Source organism: Haemaphysalis longicornis, unplaced genomic scaffold (genome assembly GCF_048455015.1).
Source record: "Haemaphysalis longicornis isolate Haplotype H1 unplaced genomic scaffold, Haemaphysalis longicornis Haplotype H1 scaffold_67, whole genome shotgun sequence".
Classification (NCBI taxonomy): Eukaryota; Metazoa; Arthropoda; class Arachnida; order Ixodida; family Ixodidae; genus Haemaphysalis; species Haemaphysalis longicornis.
The window spans coordinates 462,429-484,741 of record NW_027526419.1 but is presented as its reverse complement, the minus strand read 5'-3'; the positions used below and the strand labels follow the sequence as shown (position 1 = coordinate 484,741).

The 22,313-nt window shown below is 43.7% G+C and overlaps 1 protein-coding gene across 1 annotated transcript in view; it reads left to right on the top strand.

The window, feature by feature from the left end:
• The window catches only part of LOC144144216 (protein MMS22-like), a 64,990-nt gene that overhangs the window by 5,254 nt on the left and 37,423 nt on the right, over nucleotides 1-22,313 (top strand). Inside the window, exons 4-12 of the mRNA XM_077675586.1 lie at nucleotides 772-832; nucleotides 2,316-2,478; nucleotides 4,462-4,564; nucleotides 8,528-8,640; nucleotides 10,312-10,443; nucleotides 13,113-13,188; nucleotides 18,157-18,275; nucleotides 19,236-19,289; nucleotides 21,240-21,350. Coding sequence (XP_077531712.1) covers nucleotides 772-832; nucleotides 2,316-2,478; nucleotides 4,462-4,564; nucleotides 8,528-8,640; nucleotides 10,312-10,443; nucleotides 13,113-13,188; nucleotides 18,157-18,275; nucleotides 19,236-19,289; nucleotides 21,240-21,350 — 932 coding nt within the window. The remainder of the gene's footprint in view (nucleotides 1-771; nucleotides 833-2,315; nucleotides 2,479-4,461; nucleotides 4,565-8,527; nucleotides 8,641-10,311; nucleotides 10,444-13,112; nucleotides 13,189-18,156; nucleotides 18,276-19,235; nucleotides 19,290-21,239; nucleotides 21,351-22,313) is intronic.

The window sequence follows — 22,313 nt, the reverse complement described above, 5'->3', positions numbered from 1 at the left end:
CGTGATCTTTTCCACCTGAATGATTTTGTTGAGAGAGTTGTTAATGTAAACGACACCTTTCCAGCTCGTTCTATGCCACGGGAACTTCTGCTGCACTTGCATAAAAGTTGTATTCGAGCCTCTTCTCAGCATGCTTTGCTTATGTGGATTGATTGCAGTACTCCAGAGATCTAAAAGACAGAAATTCTGCAAACTTTTATCTGAGAAAATCTTCATGAAATGCTCATTGTGTTGTAAATTTAGCAAAAGTGCGAAGGTACGACGTGGGGGGTGACTATGTGACTTTGTGCAGGACTTTGAACGAAGTGTTGAAACCTTTGCTTTTTTTTCGACAAACCGGTCAAAGAACGACTTGAATAGACAATTGAACCGGTTTGTACAAAAAAAAGCAAAGGTTCGTTCAAGGTCCTGCACAGGGTTACATGGTCACCACCCATGATGTACCTTCGCACTTTTGCTAAATTTACTACACAACAAGTATTTCATGAAGATTTTCTCAGATAAAAGTTTGCGGAATTTCTGTCATTTCTGAAAAACTTGCACCCGATCACCTCTGCGAACGCTTACCACTTTTTGGTCGGTCGCCCAAGTTCTCGCCACGTGTGCTTGTGTTGTGGGACTGTCTGCAATCCTGGGCTGTGCTGTCGTGGACACAAATTAATAGCTGCTAATGTTGTACTCAAATTGGCATGCTTTGCGCAGTGTTCTTTTGTTGTATCTGTCTAAAATGAAATGAAGCATTATTTTTTATGCCTCGTGTTCTTTTCGCAGCGTACAAACAGCACCATGAAGTCTCCTGCCTCCTTGCCTACATCAGGCACGAAGTCGACAGGTAAGGGTGCACTCTTGTCTACAAGAAGGCACATGTAGTTGGTTTCCGCAGCAGAAATGTATGAGTCTGTTCATTATATCGCTGTTAATAAGTGAAATAAGTAAGGTAAAGCAAAAAATAAACTGTGCTGTTTGGTTTCGAATTCTTATTTCAAACTTATCTTGATAAGTTGAGCTGTCGAGATGTGTTGGTGTCAGTGATGGGCAAGTGTTAAGTTATTTCAAACAGCTGGGGAAGCTTGCATTTGCCTCGAATCGGCAACCAATGTGTCAAGTACTCATGCTTGGAACTGTGTCCAGGTGCATTTGGCCCGTGCCTAATAAAGACAGTGTTGTTGCTGGCCTCCACCTCTGCTGGTACTGCGTAGCGTCTGTCGTGTTAGAACGTGCAGAAACATGAAGTCATGGCAATGGTTTCAAATGAAGCTTTGTGTGGTATGCTTCACACTTGACATGCGAACAATCTCGTAACCAAGTCCACCGACCGCATCTCTGACCACAAAAATGTGGTCACACGGGGTGTTTTGTCATAAGGTATGGTAAAACGCAAATGTGTTTGTGCATGAGACTGCTGGTGTCTGCAGTAAAGATGTGCGCTCCTGTGTCTTGCTGCCTCAACATTCTGTTGTTGAGGAGGAACTCACAGACTATTTATATATTTATTTATTTGGATAAGTGCCCACAAACAGCATGATGCCTTCAGCGTGGTGCACAGAAGAAACAAAGGAAGGGAGGATGTGTACAATAGAGAGAAGAGCATAAGAAATGAAAATAACATCAATGGATAAACATTACATGGTTGACTCACACATGATTTTACAACACAAAAGAACACACTCAGGCTTTAGACGCTTTAACAGCTCGGGCAAGAGTGCTGTAACAGTCAAAGATACTCAGATCAGGTGCTTGAAGTGAGTTGTAAAGGAGTTGCATTCTCTGGATAGGGCTTTTATGATTGACGGCAGCATAAAATAGTGGCGAGGAACGGCATCGTGTGGGGACATGAAAATTGATGGGAGTTAGCAAATCGGCAGAGTCAACGTCATTGTGAAGGAGCTTGTGAAGAAAGCACATATCGAGGAGTGTTCTTCTGTCACTCAGTCTGCTTAATCCAATGTGGTCAAGTATTCTGTCGTACCAGTAATATATTCTCCTGAAAAGGTAATGATCATAATGGATTCAAACAAATCTCATCTGGACTCGTTCCAGAGACAGTGACGAGTATTCAGGAACAGAGTTTCATACAACCGAGCAGTACTCTAGCCGGGAACGTTTTTCTCTCAAGCACAGCTTACGCTTTCACTAAAACGGTAGTGTGTGGGAGGTTTCAACAGGCATTAGCAAAACCCGTTTGAATTATTCCTCCACTGTCTACTACAGTACGCCTCAAAGTCCGCGTGTAGCCTCAATGCATAAACCACAACTTGGAAACTCAATTGTGCCTTTCAGTAAGTGTCTAATGTTGGCTTGGCTACGGCTTGCAGGTTGGCCGACACGGGTGCAAGTAAAGACGGGTTGGACTCATTCGGCCGAGAGACGGCCGACTCGATGGGGCCTCACGACTTTTGCCGCTGTGTGGTGGATGAATTGCGGCAGACTCTGCGCATGGTTGGACCGTGCTCGGGCTTGCCGGTCGCTGACTGGAATGTGAGTGGGGACCGAACGTGCCCACTGTGCTCTTGCTGAGGGGGCGTGAAAGTGCACTTGTAAATGCGATCTGCCAATCATTCAGTGAATCAACCAGTCGGTTATTCAACCGGTTTATGTGACATGTGGGCAAAGACAAGTTTTAGGGGCTTCAACGGAAAGCCAACAAAATCAGCTTGACTGGGTCATTCAGCCAGTAAAATATTAATAGGTACAGTCATGCACAAAAGAAATGCAAACACTAAAATTCGAACCAGAACACTCAAAATTGAAAAATACTGTTTATGGAGGTACAATAATGGGGCACTATTGTTATATTTGCAAAGCCACATTTTCAAACTTTGTCGTTGTTTGAATTGAAGCCAAGCCTCAATTGCAGCCGAGTCAAATTGAAGTCAAGCCTCAATTTGACTTGCATGGAAAGAAATCGCAATATTTGTGGTTCCGGTTTATGTTTTCGTGCTCGCATTTCATTTGACCATGACTGTACATGTCAGCATAAAAACAAAAATATAGGTGCACCTTAATGTAAACGGATGAACTGCAAGTCATTAACCAGGTCAAAAACAAAAATGACGTTTCAAGAGCGCTGCATGAAGTGCTTGTAAGCAGAAGAGATTGTGAACAAGAGAGCTGTAGTACCCCCGAAATGTCATTTTTTGGTTTTTGACTTGTTCAGTGGCCCGTATTTCATCTTTTGTATTATTATACTACCTGACGAGATGGTATGCCATCCAACTAATGACTTCAACAGCTTAATGTATGTATATCTCGGTGGTGCCAGTATTAAGACGTAAAGATATATTTCTTGCTTGTGGATTCAACATGTGGATTTTGTATTTTTAGACTGTATATAACAGTTTGAAAGCAGTGTTGCAACTAAATCGACTGTGACGCATTCAATACTCCATGAATGGGAACAAATTGGTGCAATAAAATTAGCGCAATAAAATACTGTAAGAATGTGCAAATTAGTGCAATAAATTACTGAAATTTAGTGCAAATGAACACACAATGAGTACAAATTGGTGTAATAAATTAGTGCAACAAGTTAGTGCAATAAATAGAAAATTATAGTAGTGGCAGCCCGAGTGAACAAGTCTGTGAATTGTGCGAGCATGGTAAGTCGAGTGGCAAAGCAGTAAAGCAATAGAAAGGGTAGGAAGGTTATTGGAAGGAGGTACAAGACATGAGAAGCACAGTTGAATACTTTTTTGTTACTTACGTGCAGAATAACAGCGGGACAGTTGGCGGGAATTTCAAACTAGAAATAATGAGTACAAGCACGAAATGTGCCATAAAGTCACGATTCCGGGTGCTTCAGTGAAAGGCACAAAGTTCAACCCGCTGTGCTTGACCAAGGTTTGGAATGCTTCCTGGTTTTCTGGGAAGGTAGCAAACAATTCTTTGGAGCTGCTACCAACAATGAGCTGTCACTCGGGTTTAAAAAAATGTTGGCCTGTCGAATTATTTTTTTGCACGACATTAGGCGAAACTGCGGTAGATTACGGTGTCACTGAAGCCATCTCATTGGCTGGTGAATCTATTGTGTGCAATAAATAGGGAATTCATTACCGTATAAAAGAGAAACAGAAAAGAGAACAACAAACTTACAAATACAAAAAAAAATGAAGCGAACCAAAAGAAATGGAAATAAAAAACAGCAAAATGGCAATAAAAAAACAATAAACTGACTCACAGTGTGACATTTCGAGAAAAATCGAATGGAACAAGTTTTTAATTAACGCAGTTGTGCTAAATGGTTGGCAATTAGAGCAAATTTCACTCACCGAAAGAATAAACCAAGTCTTCTACTTTGTCAAACTTTTAGTCTGCTTACCATTTTTTGCAAAAATTGAAACTTGTTTTCCTGTTTGTGGCATGTTGCACTTTCCAGTAATTTCTCACTTGTAGGTTCACACGTACTTTCAAGCTGCTTTTTGTCAATTTGGCAGCTTGAATTTTAAACCAACTTCCCCACAGCACTGTGACTCTGGTGATGGCCACCGCTTCCACCTGGCCCTCGAAGTGTGGTGGACGGCTCTGCACGTGGTGGACGTCGCCATGTCATTCAACCTGCTCAGAGGTTTGGATAAGGATGGGCTGTTCTTCTTTCCTCCATGTCTTCATTGCGTTTGCACCTTATTGATGCTTGGCATCTTATAAGGAGGGGCAGTCGGACGCACATCTCTGCTTGTGCATCATCATCATCATCAGCCCGTCTAAGCCCACTGCAGGGGAAAGGCATCTCCCATAGATCTCCAACTATCGTGGTCCTGTGCTAACTGCGACCAATTTATCCCCGCAAACTTCCTGATCTCATCTGCCCATCTAACTTTCTGCTGCCCCCTGCCATTCTTGCCTTCTCTAGGGATCCACTCTGTTACCCTTAATGAAAAACGGTTATCTTGCCTTCGCGCAACATGCCCTGCCCATGCCCATTTCTTCTTCTTAATTTCTACTAACATGTCCTTAACACGCGTTTGTACCCTTACCCACTTTACTCTCTTCTTGTCCCTTAATGTTACACCTATCGTCTTCTGTTCCATTGCTCACTGAGTTGTCCTGCTTGTGCATGTGCTCTTAACTCATTCTGCGCCTCGGGCGAACTTGGCTTTCGTGCATAGGTCTTTTTTTCTTCTGGTGCCCTGCTCAAACTTTTTGTCTTCTTTCAGTATCCTGTGGGAGCCTTTCGTTCTCTTTCACTGTCTTGCGTGAGCTTTCTGTCTTCTTTCAGTGCTTGCGCAAGCCTTTAGACTTTTTTCAATTTTAAGTACAACATTTATATTTTCTTTCAGTGCCTTGTGCTAGCCTTTAACCTTTTTTTAATACGAGCTTTCTGTCTTCTTTCAGTGCTTGTGCAAGCCTTTAGTCTTGTTCAATTCTGTCTTCTTTCAGTGCCTAGTGCAAGCCTTTAGTCTTTTTTTCAATTCTGTCTTCTTTCAGTGCCTAGTGCAAGCCTTTAGTCTTTTTTCAATTCTGTCTTCTTTCAGTGCCTTCTGCTAGCCTTTTATCTTCTTTCACTGTATTGTGCAAGCTTTCTAACTTCTTTTGGTGCCCTGTGAAAGCCTTCTTTTTTCGCTGTATCATGCAAGCTGTCCGTCTTCTTTCGGTGCCCTGTGCAATCTTTTTGTCCTCGTTCAATTCCCTGTTCTATCCTTTCATCTTCTTTCACAATATTGTGCAAGCTTTCCGGTTCCTTTTGGTGCCTTTTGCGAGCGTTTTCTTTCAGTTTCCTGTGCAAGTATTTCATCTTACTTGAGCCTACCTTCTATTTGCTTCTTATCTTTCAATGCCTGTGCTAGACTCGTCTTTTTTCATGGTTTTGCGCAAACCTTTGCATCTTCTTTCAACACCTGTGAGCTTTTCATGTTACTGTGTTTTGTATAAGCTGTTTTTCTTCTTTCAATATCTTGCACGGGTCTTTTGGCTTCTTTTAGTGCTCTACAGAAAGTGGGTGCTTTGCACACTGTTGGTTGATGGTAGCAGCACACGATCGGTGTTCACACAAACGCAGGGGAAAGTTGTTAATCTACAGTGAAAACATTTGAGAAATTGCACCCTTCTTTATCTTTTGCACCCGTCTTTATCTTTCTCTTTATCTTTTTGAAAGCTGCTGAGCACGAGGTCGCGGGTTCGATTCCCGGCCGCGGCGGCCGCTTTTCTGATGGAGGCGAAAAGCAAAAACGCCCGTGTGTACGAGATTTCGGCGCACGTTAAAGATCCCCAGGTGGTCAAAATTAATCCGGAGCCCTCCACTACGGCGCGCCTCATCGCCTGCGTTGCGTCGGCGCGTTAAAACCCCACAATCAATCAATCAATCTTTTTGAAAGCAAGAAAAAAAGCTGCTTTGTGGAACGTTTTGAGTGGTTTTGAAGAATACAGGTTTGATTCATTGGGTAATGAGAGACGTCCCGAGTTGCAAATCTAATCGGGGCAACTAAACATGCCAAAGTTTCTTTCATGGAATAGATTATCGAACTTGTATTTTCAGCGAAAGAAATTTGCCATTTTCAGGTGGAATGTTATGTATGGCATTAAGGAAATGAAATGCTCTCAAATTGCAAAATAACCTTTTGAAAGCCTTCAAGGCTTCTTAAACTCACTGAAGATATTCAGGAACGGACATTAAATTAACAATGCCGGGAATAGAACTCTTCACAGACACCTTTACGGCAAATTTCCACAAATGATCAGTCCATAAACATAAAAACTGGCCCCGTTACTAGTCCTTTTATGAGCTGATCTGTTTCTTAGGAAATACCTAAAATCGGATAAACAATGACTATTTCGGATAAACAACCAGAGAAACAACGATAAACAAAGCTATTTAGAGTGCTTGAGCAACAAGAAGCATGTTTTGTGGAGCAGAACTATACTGTTCATTGGTTGTTCATCATTCTGAAAACCAAATACAATAGCAGAGCCGCCATTGAAAAACTCCTTCCATACCACGTGCTTTTACAAATTAATGCACAAGATTCTTGGAACATCTCAGCCAGTGTTCCAACTAAGTTAGATGCAAGCTAGTGACGTTGTTGTATTTCTCTTTGCAGCTTTTAAAAACAACGTTAGTGTAATATTTTGTCTGCATGATTTGGTGCCTGTAGAACCAATGACAAGCAATATCATCTCTGAGAAACCTGTGAAGTTGAAACAAGGCAAACCATGCTTGCTGATTCGATCTGTTACGCAATACATTTCTCCGAACTGCATTTAGATCTATGCTAATGGCTAGTAAGAAGTAGTTTGCTGCTTGTCCGTGTATGTAACTGATGGTTATTGAGCGTAAGCAGTGAACGACACTTCCTCAAGCTGTACCCAGGTACAAGTTAGGAACGGCAATAGCTCATGTAGTGTACCACTCTACCGAAGCGACGATCGCAGATTTCAAAGCGCGTGTGCGCATTTTGAAAGGAGATTGCGCTCAACGTGAACATCGTCTGTTTTTTTTTTTTTATCTAGTTTGTTGTCATCGGTGCACTAATCTACAACCAGATTAACGGGGGAGGTGGCTGTTAGAACTATTTTTTTTTATTTTTAAGTGAACTCTGAAACTTGCCAGTCTTGCTGATTTTTCCCACTGATTTAAAATATGCCATTAGGTCAATTAGTTCCCAAGATAATTAGAGAAAATTAGTCATTTTTGGAGAAACAATAGACAAAACAGTGCTGGTCATAATACTGTAATCTTTATATTTTCAAACACTAAAAACCCTGGTGGATGCAATGTAGGAAGCATTTTTTTTAATGCACTGCTTGCAACTAATTTTACAGCTCATTAAACTTTGGTGTTTGAAATGGGCATTACAATGGTTCCTTGCCACTGGTGCCACCAAAGTTTAATGAGCTGTAAAATTACTTCCAAGCGGTGCATCAAAAACCACTTCTCTTATTGCATTCACCAGGGTTCACAGTATTGAAAAATATTATGACCAGCACTATTTTTTCTATTGTTGCTCCGAAAATGACTAATTACCTCTGCTTATCTTTGGAGCTAATTGAATGACTAAAAAAATAAATGGCATATTTGATATCAGTGGAAAAAAAGCAGCAAGACTGGCAAGTTTCACAGAGTTTACTTAGAAATTAAAAGGAACTGTTTTAAGAGCAGTGTCCTCCCTTAAGTCCAAAACATGCTGGAAAGAAACTGTGTCATGTTGCAAACTCTGGCAGTAATGCACAATCTTTGTACCATGTCCTGGAAGAGCAGCCGACTTCAGCCGTGAGATCCAGGGGCAACTTCCGTTGTCGTTTTTAAGTTGTCCCCGAGTATAGTGATTTTGTAACGTGAGGTGCAGTGGATTTATGAAGCTACCTTGCCTGAGCTCCTCTCCCCACATGTCTTGTGTTCAAAGGGAGAGACAAGGAAAGAAATTTAAGCCATTCGTTCTAAACAGAGCTTTCAAATCGCAAATTCAGTTTCCATTCGCGATGGTTCTCTTGACCACCTGCTGGGCTCTTCAAGGTGCGTCACCGACTGTAAAGGCCTGGGGAATCAAGTTGTACAAGTAGCACTTTGGTGTGTTTTTCGTTGCCTTTTTGACAGGTCTGGTGGTGCCCTTCTGCGATCTGGGTGGATTCGGTCAGAACGGTCTCTTTGCACAAGTGGCGGTCCTTTTCATGGCTGACCTCTGCCGCATCTCGTCGCGACAGTTCGTGGTAAGAGGCTGAACCTAGTGACTGCTTCAAAGCAAACTTTACCTGAAGGAGTCGCGTGACAAAATGACCCCCTTGGATTCACATGTCTGGTTGGAGTGCATGCTTCTGAGGGAAATGTTTGGCGTTTGAAGGTTTCAAAGGGTACATACTGCAGAGATAATGGCCTTCCTTCAACCACCAATTTAAAGCAAAGCTTTCTACCTCTACCAGCCAACGATTCTTCTGCGGCATGCGGGACAATAAACTCCCAGTGCGGTGAGGGGGGGAGAGGGTTTCACTCGTGGAGCACACTGTAGATGGTGCGGCGAATTTACCTAGCGTTACCCCGCAGAAGTGCCTGCTCGCCGGTGGGTGCGTCGGCGGTACGGCTTTGTCGTCTGCCTTAGCGACGCTTGTTTTGAGCCTGTTTTGGCACAGCTTCGTGTTCATTGGGTGCTTCCTTCACACGGCTTGATTAACTTGTTCGACAGCAGCTCTTGATTAACCCGCACCCGGCTGAATTAAGTGGTCGTACGGCAAAGATACGTTTACGATTGGTTTGCAGGGTGGGAAAACATAATGTAGAGACCACATACAGACATCTGGCTGCTAGAGAAACGCTAGCTTTTGCGCACTGCTTGCCACGAATGGGACTCCGTTTTCTAAATTGGTGAATACCAGTTTGGTTGTGTTTTTTAAGAGGTATTGCAAAAGGCGAAAGGAGCAACTGGTTCTGATAATTAGCGTGTAAAAGTTCCCTCAACTTTTTCGCAATTCCCAAACTTACTAAACTAACTAGTTTTAATCGGCATAAATGGGAATCACTAAGCTCATATGCTGAATTGTTTCGGTGTCTGCACTTGTGTCGCGTGGTGGTGTAGCCCCGATCTAGCACATCAGGATGGCCAGGTTCCGCTGTCTCACCCTTCGAAAGACGCTCCTCTCTGTTTTCTTTCTCCCGACTCATGGCCGGGCTACAGCGGCAGCGTACGCCACTCTAGCCCGGCCGTGGTCAATGCTGCTGCTACGTTTGGGACGCCGCCCCCGCGAATTCCAGGTAACGGCTGGCAGAATCTCTGGTTTCACTCTTTGTAGAGCCACGTGTGGGAATTCAAGTGATTTCGCATGGGCAATTGTTCTGGGTGTTTAAAGCTCTGCTTTCCAACCACCTTCACAGCGTGGATTGGAGCCAATTTTTTTTTTTTTTTTTGTATTTTCAGATTTGGTTTGAGGTGGGCTGTTTGAGGGCCCGTCAAGCTGTTTCAACAGCCTTCTTCCTGGTCTTCTCGCAACATGCTTGTAAAATAAGTTCAATTTAATTCAATTCAACAAGGGCTTGGGGATTAACTGGCATGCTTGTATGTTGCATCGCTTAGCTTGGCAGCAATTGGGTTCAGCTATGGGTCAACCGCAACGAAGCAAGGTTTCTTCAAATACAGATAACATATCACCTACACCCCCGTCAAAAATGAAGAAAATACAGCTCTATGCATACATCAGTGTGAGGGTGGGAAAACTGAACCGCATAGAGCAAGCCTCTATTGCATTCCTCGCTAGAGGAGCGAGATGGGTCGGTCAGATCGGATGGAAGAAGAGTTTACGTGGCATGGGTGGCAGACAACTTTCGTTTTTGACGACATTTGTAGTGAAGCAAGCAGATGTGCGGGCAATGTTTTTTTGCTTTGGTTTCAGAGTTTGGGTCTGAAGAGCGCCATGCCCGTCGTGGAAGTCGGGGACGGAGCCTTTCCGTGTGCGTGCGTGCGTGAAGCCTGGGCCATGCTCGCTGACCTGATTGGCCGTAGGCACGAACACTTTGCCGAGGAGGTAATGCACATACTACCACACTTGTTTTCCTTGTCTGTACCCTAGAGGGGCGCAGGGGGCGGCAGAAGGTTAGATGGGCAGACGAGATCAAGAAGTTTGCGGGGATAAATTGGTCACAGTTGGCACAGCACCGGGGTAATTGGAGAATAATGGGAGAGGCCTTTGCCCTGCAGTGGGTGTAGATAGGCTGGTGGTGACGATGATGATGATGACTCTAGAGGCTTGATCAAGGAGCCCGCGACGAAATGGGAAATTGTATTTTCGTTTTTCTGCTTTGTGTGAGCGATGATTGTTGTCGTAGGATGTGACTATGGTCGTTTGTTTGCGGTTTTTGTAATATTTGAAGGTTTAATAACATTTGAAGTTGAGGGGATCGTCAACTAGGAGAGAACAGTTGTGCCTAAGTGTTCTTCACTGTGTCCCCATTTTTTCTTGCTGTTTATCGTGTTGAGCTTCTATCAGCAGCTAACCCAAACCTCTGAAATGAAAGGTAATCTTGCTGAAATCCGGGTTTCATTCACGCAAAGAAAATATTGTTCAGTACCGTTAGTTTATCTAAGGATGGAGGCAAGAAGCAAAAACGCCCGTGTTTACGAGATTTTGGCGCACCTTAAAGATCCCCAGGTGGTCAAAATTAATCCAAAGCCTCCATTACGGCGTGTGCCTCATCGCCTCCGTTGCGCCGGCGTGTTAAACCCTACAATCAATCAATCAATCAATAAGTTTATCAAAGAATACAACAAGACTTGAGCTTACACAAAACACAAAACATAACACAAAACAAGACAAACTGAAAAACAAGGCATTTGAGCTCGAAAAATCTCTGCATCACGTTTGGACACGTAGCTTTGAGTTTGGGCAAGTCCTTGAGTGAAAGTGGCTCCAATTCGTAATCAAAATAACGTCTGTGGAATTTAGTGTAAACTTTTGCCAAAACCGCTAGTAATCACCTCATAGCTGCGTACCTGTGTTCTAGCAATCCTCTTCAAACTCAAATCATTGTAACTCTCTTTAAAGCAATTTTTTGTAGTTTGCCACCGAAAGCAGAAATCATTTTTATTGGTGGAAGGAACCATTAGGAACCAGGAGTCTTTGATCAAAAACTTTATTTTTACAGCTTTGACTATGAAAATTGGGGGACTTATGTAGTTTATCATTCTGATAGTGATATAAAATTTGTATGTGTAAAATGACTAAATTCGTATTTATTTGGGTTTTTATATTTGATTTTTTGACAAGATGCAGCTGAACAATGTACCAGTGAGCTGTGCACAAATCAAGGAGTGCAATAAGACTAATATTATCATTCTACCTGGTATGTAGCAAAAGTTACGACCGTTTGAGGTTTGGGCTTAAAAAGTGGGAACCAGAAAAACCGGTTTTGCCTTCCAGGCCCAAACTTCAAACGGTGGTAACTTCTGCTACAGACCAGATAAAGTGATAATGTTAGTCTTACTGCACTCCTTGATTTGTGAACAGTTCACTGGTACCTTGTTCAGCTGCCTCCCTCCAGCAGTTTTTTTTACAAAGGCTGTCAAAAACTCAAGTATAAAAATTCATATAAATTTGAATGTAGTCGTTTTACACAAATACAAATTTTATATCTACAATCAGAATGAAAAACTACACAAGTCCCCCAATTTTCATAGTCACAGCTGCAAAAATAAACTTTTTTGGTTTAAAGGGGCCCTAAATAGGCTTCCGAATGTCGCCATTTCAATCGCGCAATCGCTAGAGTACCCCTTCACGACAACGTCTACCAAATATTACACCTCTGCGTAAAGCAGGGGCCGCACAAACACGAAAAAAAGATTTCACTTCCTCCCCTGGCTCACCAACCATACCTTGCCGCTACACTTGCGCGCTCTGACGCAGTTCTTTCCGGCTCTGACGCGACTCTATGACGCACGAGACACTGCCCAGTGCGGCGCCGCGAACGCGAACCACAGCGACAGCGCTCACCGTGGAACCGGAATCTGGTGGGCGGAGCATGCGCGTCGAGTGCTAAAAAAAAAAGCGCGCGCAGGGCTTGGCGCAGCCAATGACTGCGCGTACATCAAGGAGGGTGATGGATTGCCCTGTTTCTCTCGGTGGTCTTGCGCCGGGTCGATGACGTCGCGGCTTCCACAGTGCTTCGGAGGAGCTACTAGAGGAGGAGAGCCCCAGGCCTTATGGGTGGCCCCTTTTAATGAGCGATAACTCGGCTAATACTTAACGCATTTAAACAATTTTTGCGGGATGACGTTCCTTGGATAGTACTCCAGTGACCGCTAACGCAAAATCGTAACATTTGGCAGCCTATTTAGGGCTCCTTTAAGACCAGTGTGCCTCCTTAAGCTGGCGACTTCTTTGATCTTGAATGGATAAAGCTGAGAAGCGATTTCTAATCGGTGCGACCTTACTTTGTTGACAGAACTTTGTGCGATAAACTTGTTTTCCAGCGGCGAATTTTCGCGGAGGAATAGGACTAAGCCCAAAGGGAACAGCTGAGTGACATCCGCTCTTTGGCAGTTTGAAGAGGGAATTGAGAAGCCATGTGCTATGTGCTTGGCATATGCATCGATGCGGTCATCACGTGCCTTCACAATCTATGTTGTCATCCACTTCTTTGGTAGAGGAATCAACCCCGAATAATTATTTGCACTTCTTCGTTCCTCTTTCCCTGTCAGGGCTTCTGGACGTACGTCAACTTTGTCCTCGAAGTGGTCTGCCCGCAGTCAAAGCCTGAGCCGGAAATGAGTCTGAGTGAGTGCTGACCTCTCTTGAGTGAGGACGAGGCCTGGTGTTCTTGTTGGTCATCTCTCACGTCCTTGAACTTGGAGGCAGTTGTCCGCAAAGTCGGGCTGATTGACGGTGGGCGTTGTGTATTTTCTGCCATAACATCCTTTGACGTTTTGTGCATGTGATATAACTATTCGATTTATTGTGGATCTTCGGCAGTGGGGCAGCTGATAGGATGTTGCTTCAAGGGGCAGTTTTATGTGCAGAGCACTTTAGGGACTCACCTCATCATCGTAACTCCCTCGCTGGACCAAAGTAGAGCCACACGGCGTTCTGTCGTCGCGGTGTCCCACACAGGCTTCGAAAGCCAAGCAGTTTGTATCGTCACAGGCGTTCGAAACTCGTGAACCGCTGGCGCTTGTCTTACGTCTCCCTGTTGTTTAGCGCAAAGAAAACTGTAGGTATATTTCAGGCAAAATATACGTAACTAACCAGCAGCACCCACGTTCATTTAGTTAGGAACGCTCGTTGGGTTGGTTTTTATGATAGTAAGTGGAAAAAGTGGAGTTGCAACGCCGGCATGTGCGGGAGGAAAAGCCAGTACAGAAAGAACTAGGGGTGTGCGAATATCAATTTTTTAATTTCGAAGCGAATTCGAATAATAAAAACAAAGTTCGAATCGAATCGAATATTTTTCGAATACGAATACTTATTGTTTTTTGTAAAATTAATGTTTTCACCATCTAGAGACACAAAAACTGCAACTTTATTGCACAACAAATCACACAAAGTAAAATTAGGAATTACACAATACCATTGCACTCAACAGGTTAAGGTCTGCACTCACTTAAATGTTAACATGGAGAAAGTTTAACTGCTTGACATGTTCGGGGAGCAGTGACAACCTCCTGCTCGTCATCACTTTACCAGATACCGAAAACAGCCGCTCACTTGAAGTAGCTGGCATGCCCGAGCCCGTGCACATTGCCGCGCGCTGATACAGTAAAATCTTGATGATACTAATCTCGCGGGACTGCGAAAAATATTCGTATCATCCGAAATTCGTATGAACCAACACAGAACAAAAAATTGAGCGCTGAAAAAAGTTTTCGTTTATTTCTTTTCTTACTTTCGCGTGAAAAATTCGTGATTTTTTCTGCTTTTTTTAACCCCCATGTCGCAAAGCAGTCCTTTCTGGAGCACGTAAAGCTGCGTAAAGCTTCGCGCTCGTCTCCTCACTCGCCTCACTCGCTGTGCCCAAGCTCGCCACACGCCGCAACAGTCAAGCGTGAACCGCATATGGTGCGTTTTTCCACGCGATTCGCTCGCCTCGGCTCTGCGAGCGCTGTATTTTCACGCCCGCATCGACGATTTCGCGCCCGCGGTAGCGCCTACCTCGGTCAGAAAATGACGCACGACGCGCGCGGCAGAATGGAAGAGCCTGACTACTTGCGACGAGATCGAGACAGCCGGCTTGGCTCCTCCGGAGATGGTTAGGCTTAGCACCACGGCAAATATTTTATGGGCGCTTTCACTAGCGGCGCGGATGATCTTTTATAGTACCGTTTTCGCATGCATCATCAGCTCCTTTACCGCACAAGCAACTTCGTGTCTCCCTTGAGCCGCATTTTAAAGAGCGGTTAGAAGCGGTCGCACGAGCGCCCGCGCCACTTCGCGGCTGGAGCCGACGCCATGTTGACGCCGCCGGCCGCGCCGCGCGCAGCGTGGGGGTGGTTTCGCGGCGGTGTCAGCGCGTTGGGCGTGCGCAGAGCGTTTTTGCGAGCAGAAAACAACAGCCCGGCCGTTTCTGTAGAAAGAGTGACAAACAGGGGAGCGAGAGCCGTCACTTGCTCGTTCGGCAGTCGGGTGCCTCGCCGGCTCGTTCGTATCTTTCGCCGGGCCGCGCAGGTCCGTTCGTAACAGCCGAAATTTTTCCCATTGCAAACGATGCGATTTAGCCGGGACTTTTCGGAAATTCGTATCATCCAGAAATTCGCACCCCCAGAATCGTATCATCGAGAGTCCACTGTAAATAAACACCGATACAAACACGCTCTGAATTTTCTTTTTTTTTTTTTTTTTAAGTTTTGGGTGGTTCGAATATTTCGAACAATAAAAGTGTCGTTCGAATCGAATCGAATACCAAGAAATTCGAATCGAATATTCGAAGTTTCGAATATTCGCACACCCCTAGAAAGAACCGAACTCCTGCTGGCGCAGTTTCAGGCAGGGGGCGCGCGAGCACTGCAAAGGCGGGAAATCTGAATTGCTTGGGTGGTAGCAGTGAGCGGATAATGGCGGTACAGCCCATTATGGCGAATCACTGCTCTGCACTTCCGACAGCTTTCACGTTGAGGGGGACGGCTTTAATTTTTTTTTTTTAATAAATTTTGTTAAGTACCAGTTGTCCCGACATTGCTGACAAGCGATGGTTGGTTGATGCTTCTTCAAGGAGCTGCAGGGTCTTAAAAGTTCTACAAGAGGCCTGTCGCTCGAGTCTTCCTTGTTGCAACAGGTTCGGAAAATGTTGGAACAACACTGAGCATCGCTGAAACTGTAAGCGTTTTTGTTGTTCAGCTCGCAAACTATTTTATCAAAAAGATTACAATTTGTATTTCCTAATCAAAGCATTTGCACATTGGCACCACTTAGTAGAGCTAGTGAACCCACTGGAATCCTTTTTTTTTTTTAGGTGCGGAGTACCTCAGGACCGCACAATGTCCGTCCACGTCCGTGCGCATAGCATTTACTGTCGCAAAAAATCACACAGGCACCGGCAGGATTCGAGCTGGTGTCTGGTAGACCAGACAGAGTTAGTGTCAGTTGTCTTACCCACTGGACTACGACCGTGAGTTTAGTACCCTAGAGTCAAACGGCTCACCCTCTCGCCTGTAATGGTGCGGAGTACCTTAGGACCTCCCAATGTCCGTCCGCGTCCATCCGTGCGCAGACCACCATCAAGCGACAATCAAGCGAAATTCGATTTGAGCCGTGAGTTGCAGTTCCATTTAGGGAATAATCAAGGTGAAACTCACGGCTCAAATCGAATGACGGTCGGGGCGCAAATCGGATGTCACTTGGGGCGCAACTTGGACGTCATTTTGAGTCCCCGTACTCCGCACCCTCGCCATCATCCACAAAGTGGAGATGCTGCCATTTTTTTCCTTTCTCGACTAGTGTGTGGGATGTCAAGGTATCACTGGCCAGTGGTCTTCCATTATTTGTCATCGAGATGCCCGCTCACTGTTTCAAGGGGGCATGAAGACAGAATACAAATTTGGTTGTACCTTAAAAAGACCGTTTTGTCCTGATAACAATGGCACCAGTTTTACCCCAAACTTCAAAGAAATACCATATTATTTTACGGTTATAAGGCAGTCGCGATTACAAGGTGAGGGTGCACTTTGGAGAGTCAGAAAAGAAAAGAAGTATAATTCTGAGCTTGGAATGCAAGGTGGGATATGACTTTTGAGACTACAGATTTTGGAAAAAAACCTCGCCTTATATCCGAATAAATATGGTAATTGAGATAATTTAAGAAAGCACACGAAGCTGTGGTATCTCCCTGGCCAATTTCTGGCTATTTATTTGTGACGTCACAGAGAACCTCGCTTGTGTGATTGGCGGCTGTTGATTAAAGTCACTGCCGGGAAACATGACTGGGCGAGTGTAGCGGGGCCTCTAGTTCTGTTTGATCGTATCACTTAAAAGGGCCATACAGACATAATACCAGTTTCTTTTATTCGAAAGATTTCATATTTTATAGTGCCCCAGCGCTTTTCTGGCAGCAGTGATGCCATATTCACTGAGAAATTAATCAATTTAGGCTAAAATTTTGATTCCCCCGCCAAATCGTGTGTTTTTGTGACGTCTGCCATTAGGCACTGTAGCCTTGCTTAGCGACAGTCCTCCCAGATGGCGCTACCATACTGAGCCACGGATTGGTGTTCCCCGTTGCTTTGCACCTGCTTGTTTCTGTTACGGTAGAACGTAATCGTTTTGTAAAACATGGGGTATCCTTGACAAACAGGGTCATGTAAGATGACGTCGCTTACGCCAATCGGCCTGTGTCATGTAAGACAACTCCAAAGCACTGCACTGCTGTGCAGCTAAAACAAGCGTTGTGCGCCCAGTACCAACAGCAGTGTGCATCGGTAGTAGCATGATTCTAACGAGGCAATGGTTCGAATGAACCAAACTTGTTTTTTGTCTGCACGGCCCCTTAAATGATAACGCGCAGTTAGCGCAGTGATAAAAATGTTTTCAGTGCTGGTCCATATTGTGTCTCAGTGTAGTGTGAATGCTGAAAATTTGTAAACATTTCTTGCATTTTTTCGGTTAATGAAACGCCTTTCATGGCAGGAATGCAGCGGCGTGAGCTATCAAGAGCTAGCTCTTTGAAATTGAACAAAGTTGCATTTTATCGTCATGGCTCCGAGGGTCTTCCAACATTTTCTTTCAGTTTTTAAGTAAAGTCTGTGAAACTTGTCAGCTTCGCTGCTTTTTCCCCAATGATGTCAAATATGGTGTTGTTTTTTGGGTTATTCAATAAGTTCCTAAGATAATTAATGATTATCCATTTTTGGAAGAACATAAACTGTAATCTTTATATTTTCCAGTACCATGAAACCCGGGTGGATGCAATGTAGGAAGTGTTTTTTTTATGCATCACTTGCGACTGATTTTACAGCTCGTTAAACTCTGGTGTTTGAAATGGGCGTTGGAAATGGTTCCTTGCCACTGCTGCCACCAAGTTGTCTGTTGTTCCTCCAAAAAATGGCTAGTTACCTGTAATTATTTTGGGGACTAATTGTCTGGCTCAAAAATAATGGCATATTTGAAATCATTTGGAAAAAAGCAGCAACGCTGACAAGTTTCACAGAGTTTACTTACAAATGAAAAGAAATTGTTTTAATACCCGTCTCTTCCCAGCCGCTTCAAGGCACAGTAATTGAACAAAATGAGGAAATGTTGCTGTCTTGTTCTTTGCAGCTGGGTTCTGCCTGTCGTCGTTCACAGCAAGCGTGGAACGCACTGAAAGAGACGCCTTCTGCCTCTGGTTGTTGGCTGCTGCAGCTGAAGCCAGAAAAAAGTGTGTGTGGGGTGCCAAGGTACGAAAACCTGTCAACATTACACTTGCATGGACAATCTCTTGCGCGTGGTTTTTGGGGCAGAAGTAACATGTAGTGCAGTTATTCATCTGATTGAGACTTAAGCTTTTGATTTTACTCGTTTGTACTGTTCTGCAAATGTTTGAAACTTCCTAATGTCAGTGTGAATGGGGTGAAGAAGGCCGTGCAACTTGTTTTGGAGGTTGTTGTAAGCGCTGAGCACGCTATATTTCAGGCATAGTTCGTTATTGAGGATATACTATTGTGCACGTGCCCTCAGAAAGGTATTTTGATTGCTTGATGTGGGCTATTTTCAGCATCTTCGAACTTGGAAATAGCTGTAAAATATTCCGAGTTTCCGAATAGTCCTTATTTAATACAAAGCAGAATCGATTGGTACAAAAGTTGACTCCTTTTTGGTTTTACTCATTACGAAACTACAATTGAGAAATCTTTAGCGTTTTTTGTAGTGGTGGTTGAAAAAATACTCACTTTAATTGGTAAGCACTTGCTTCCTTTTAGATGCTGCACGCATTTCGTAGGGCTGTTAATTTTTTACACCATTTTCCTTGCTGCAAAAATGCCGTGCCGACAACCTTCTAGCCTGCTCACGGGAAAGAAAAAAAAGTGTAGCATGTGTGACTGAATTTGCAAACATAATAATTAGAATCATATAGCCAGGGTCATTACTCCCTTAACTTGCCAGTTGTGACTTTTAATCCTGCACATTTTTGCTTAAGGAAGCACTGCTTTTCTAAACATGCAATGTGAAATGCATTGTTAGTCACTGCCCACTTAAATGTTGCACCATAGAAGCCCTTGAAATGTAATAACATATTTTTATTGTTCCTCTTATTAAGGTGCGCTATTTAATGATTAGTTATTTACAACAATGCCAGTGCAACAAACATAACAATCATTGTACAAAATGGTGCAAATGCGCTGCCATTTTCTTTGCAGAGCAACTACTTGGCAGCTCGGAGGTTTGTGACGGCGGCGGTCACGGCTGAATCCGTGAGTTGGCAGCATTGTCGAGACTACCGCAGAACGTACAAGTCTTTATACAAGTCTTTCTACAAATCTTTTTAACAACTGTCCGTATGAGGAGAATGAATGTTTTGTTTATAAATGCTAAAAAAAATAATAATACCTCATACGCTGAAAGGACTTCTTTTACAACTCATTCCTGAGTTCAGGGGTCCCACCTGTATACTTCCACGCAGATGTATTTATTTCTGGTACAATAAACATGAACTTGAACCTCATTAATACATTTAAAAAAAAATGTGAGGGAGAAACATACTGTCCGGGAAAATGTACTATCCGGGAAAAAATGTTCTATGGGGAATTTTTAGTGTTTGCAATTGAGAGTGTAGTAACCTCAACCGGGGTTCTGCTGTACTCAGTTGTCTTTACTAAGGCCCCTAAAAGTCCCTACTACTGCAGTCATAGGCCTTGACGGTGTTTTGTTCGTGTCCTTGATGTGCAATTGAACAAACTTCCCCCAGGACAGTGCTGACATTTAAGCCCTGAATGCATACGGTAGCAGCAGCTTCAAGGTAGGGAGTGTTGTAACATGTTGCTGTCACTTTGCAATGCCTCCACAGTGCAAAGGCCCGGGACTTCAAAACAACTGCTAAGCACACCATGAAAGCACTCAGAGCCTCGTGGTTGGGTTGTAGTGCAGTAAAGATCTAATGTCAGATACGGTGCACCTCAAGGCCTTCCTTTTGTGCCAACAATATTCAAAGTGCAATTTGAAGGCAACGGTATTTATGCAAGGACAGGCGTTTATGTTTTTTATGCCATACCTGTTTCTCACATTCACAGCATCTCTGATGTATGTCAGTCCAGGGGGCAAGATCATGCAGAGGGAATACAAGACTTTGAGGATAACTGTAGAGGATTGCTTTGTTGCAAGCACTGTTTGCAACGTGTATTTGTTGCAAGGGAACAGAAGCTGTGACAGCTTTGTTGGGAATGGAAGAATCCTGGCAGGTTAAATGGGTGGTTTGGTGTGTGTGTGCGTATATATGTATATATATATATATATATATATATATAGAGAGAGAGAGAGAGAGAGAGAGAGAGAGAGAGTGAGCGAGAGAGAGACTATTGGCAATACATGCTAGTATTTCAGTTTATTGAAGGCAATATAATTGTAAAAATGAAGGGGTGAAAATAGACTAGGAGTAAAGCATGGAGGAAATATTATTCTGGGGGCAGCGATGCCAGTGGGTATGGTCTAAAAATTAAAGTGTGAAAAACATGATGACGCAGATAAAACAACAGGAGAGGTGCTCACTCTTAAAAAATAAGTGTATTGGAGGTGTCCTCACATATGAATGTAATGGTTTATCTCAGGGGACTTGGAGATGAAAGAAAGGTGAAATTGGCACATTGAAAGCGAAGCTTCTAGAAGAGCAATCTCGTTACCGTGTAGGAAGGAGCACAGACGTGTTGCCAAGGCACTCATCGCCTTTTTTCTTAATACTTCTAAACAGTTCTAAATTTCGTTGAGAGTGAGCACTTGTCACGTCGTGCTTCTTCTGGGCCGTCATGTCTATCGCGTTCTAATTTTTACAACAACTATGCGCCAACTTGCTCAACAATGTGTTGCAATGCATGTACAGTCTTTGTCAAAATTTTCTAGGCCAAGCCAAAGGCTCTTCTGAGCCACAAAGAATTCAAAGAATAAGCTCAACCTTCAACTGTGACCAAATTAGGCAATATATAAAACAGACGTTTTTGCTGGCTTTGCGTCATGAGGGTTGGCAGGATTTTGCATTGCAGGGGGGCAGGCTTTGGGGGCCAAGTGCTCTTTTGCAACCCCCTTTTTGGCGCCCACGCCCTTACTCGAGATGAAGCTGAGCTTGTACATTGAAATTTTTGTGGCATATGCACTTTTGGCATGGCCTAGAAAATTTTGACAGTGATTGTATGTACGTGTGCGTGGGCTTCCAGAAGGAGCGCCTGATGCGAGTCGTGGTCCGTTCCTGCATCAGGCTGTGCGGGCTGTGGGAGCCCAGCCTGGAATTGGTGCAGCCCCTGCTGGACTTTTACCTCAAGCACCTGGTGGGTGGTGATGCCGCCTTTTCCTCCGCTCACGTTAGTCCGTCTTGGAGGGTAAAAAAAATCATTGCCGGGAAAAAAAAGTGGAGGGAACATGGCGAGAAAAGGTAAACAGGAACAGGAAGAAAAAAAGTAAAGGTAAAAAGGTAAAAGGTGAAGGTGAAAAGGTAAGCATTTTTCGGGGCAAGGCGGAAAAATAATAATAATAGAAAAGTGTGGAGCAGACTGCTCATTCAAAATCGACTAGAGTAGTCAGTACTTGGGGTTTTTCAATTGCATAATAGATCCCTTTGTTGATCCAGGCTTTCTAAGGCAGAAGCCTTAAGTGCCTCATTGTGTGAAAAACCAGCGTTGTTCTTGTTGTTCGGCAAAAAAAAAGGAAACATGTCTGAGTTCATATGAGAACTGAACATTGGTTTTTATTTTTTAAATTTATTTACTTTATTTATTTATTTACTTATTCTCATACCTACACTTTGCCGAGAGAGCATTACAACTGGGTGGTAAGAACACATTTTCATCCACAAAATGCACCAAAAAAAAAAAAAAAAGGAATAAAGTAACAGGAAATGGAAACAAATAACAGACAAAAATGTACAAATGCCTGCAAAAAACAAGTAGCATTGATTAGCATTCAAAGTAACTCCCGTATGCAGAAACGTATGCATAAACTGACGTATGAAAGAAAATATGTATGCAATTAACAGATATGCGCACTAGGAAGTGAATGTGCGCATTCACCCCAAAGATCGCTCACCGCCTTTATCGATGGCTTTGGCACCGATGAGTCAGCAAAATAAACGCGAATCATCTATTCACGTGTTGATGCGGCCAGTTATTTGTCCTTTCCGCACGTGACCCAAAAGTTCGCCCATCTCGTATTTTTTCTTGAAATCTCCACAGTTTTGGTTGGCAGTGCGGCCGCTTTTTTGTAGTTTTTCGCACCTGACCCGAAAGTTTGCCCAT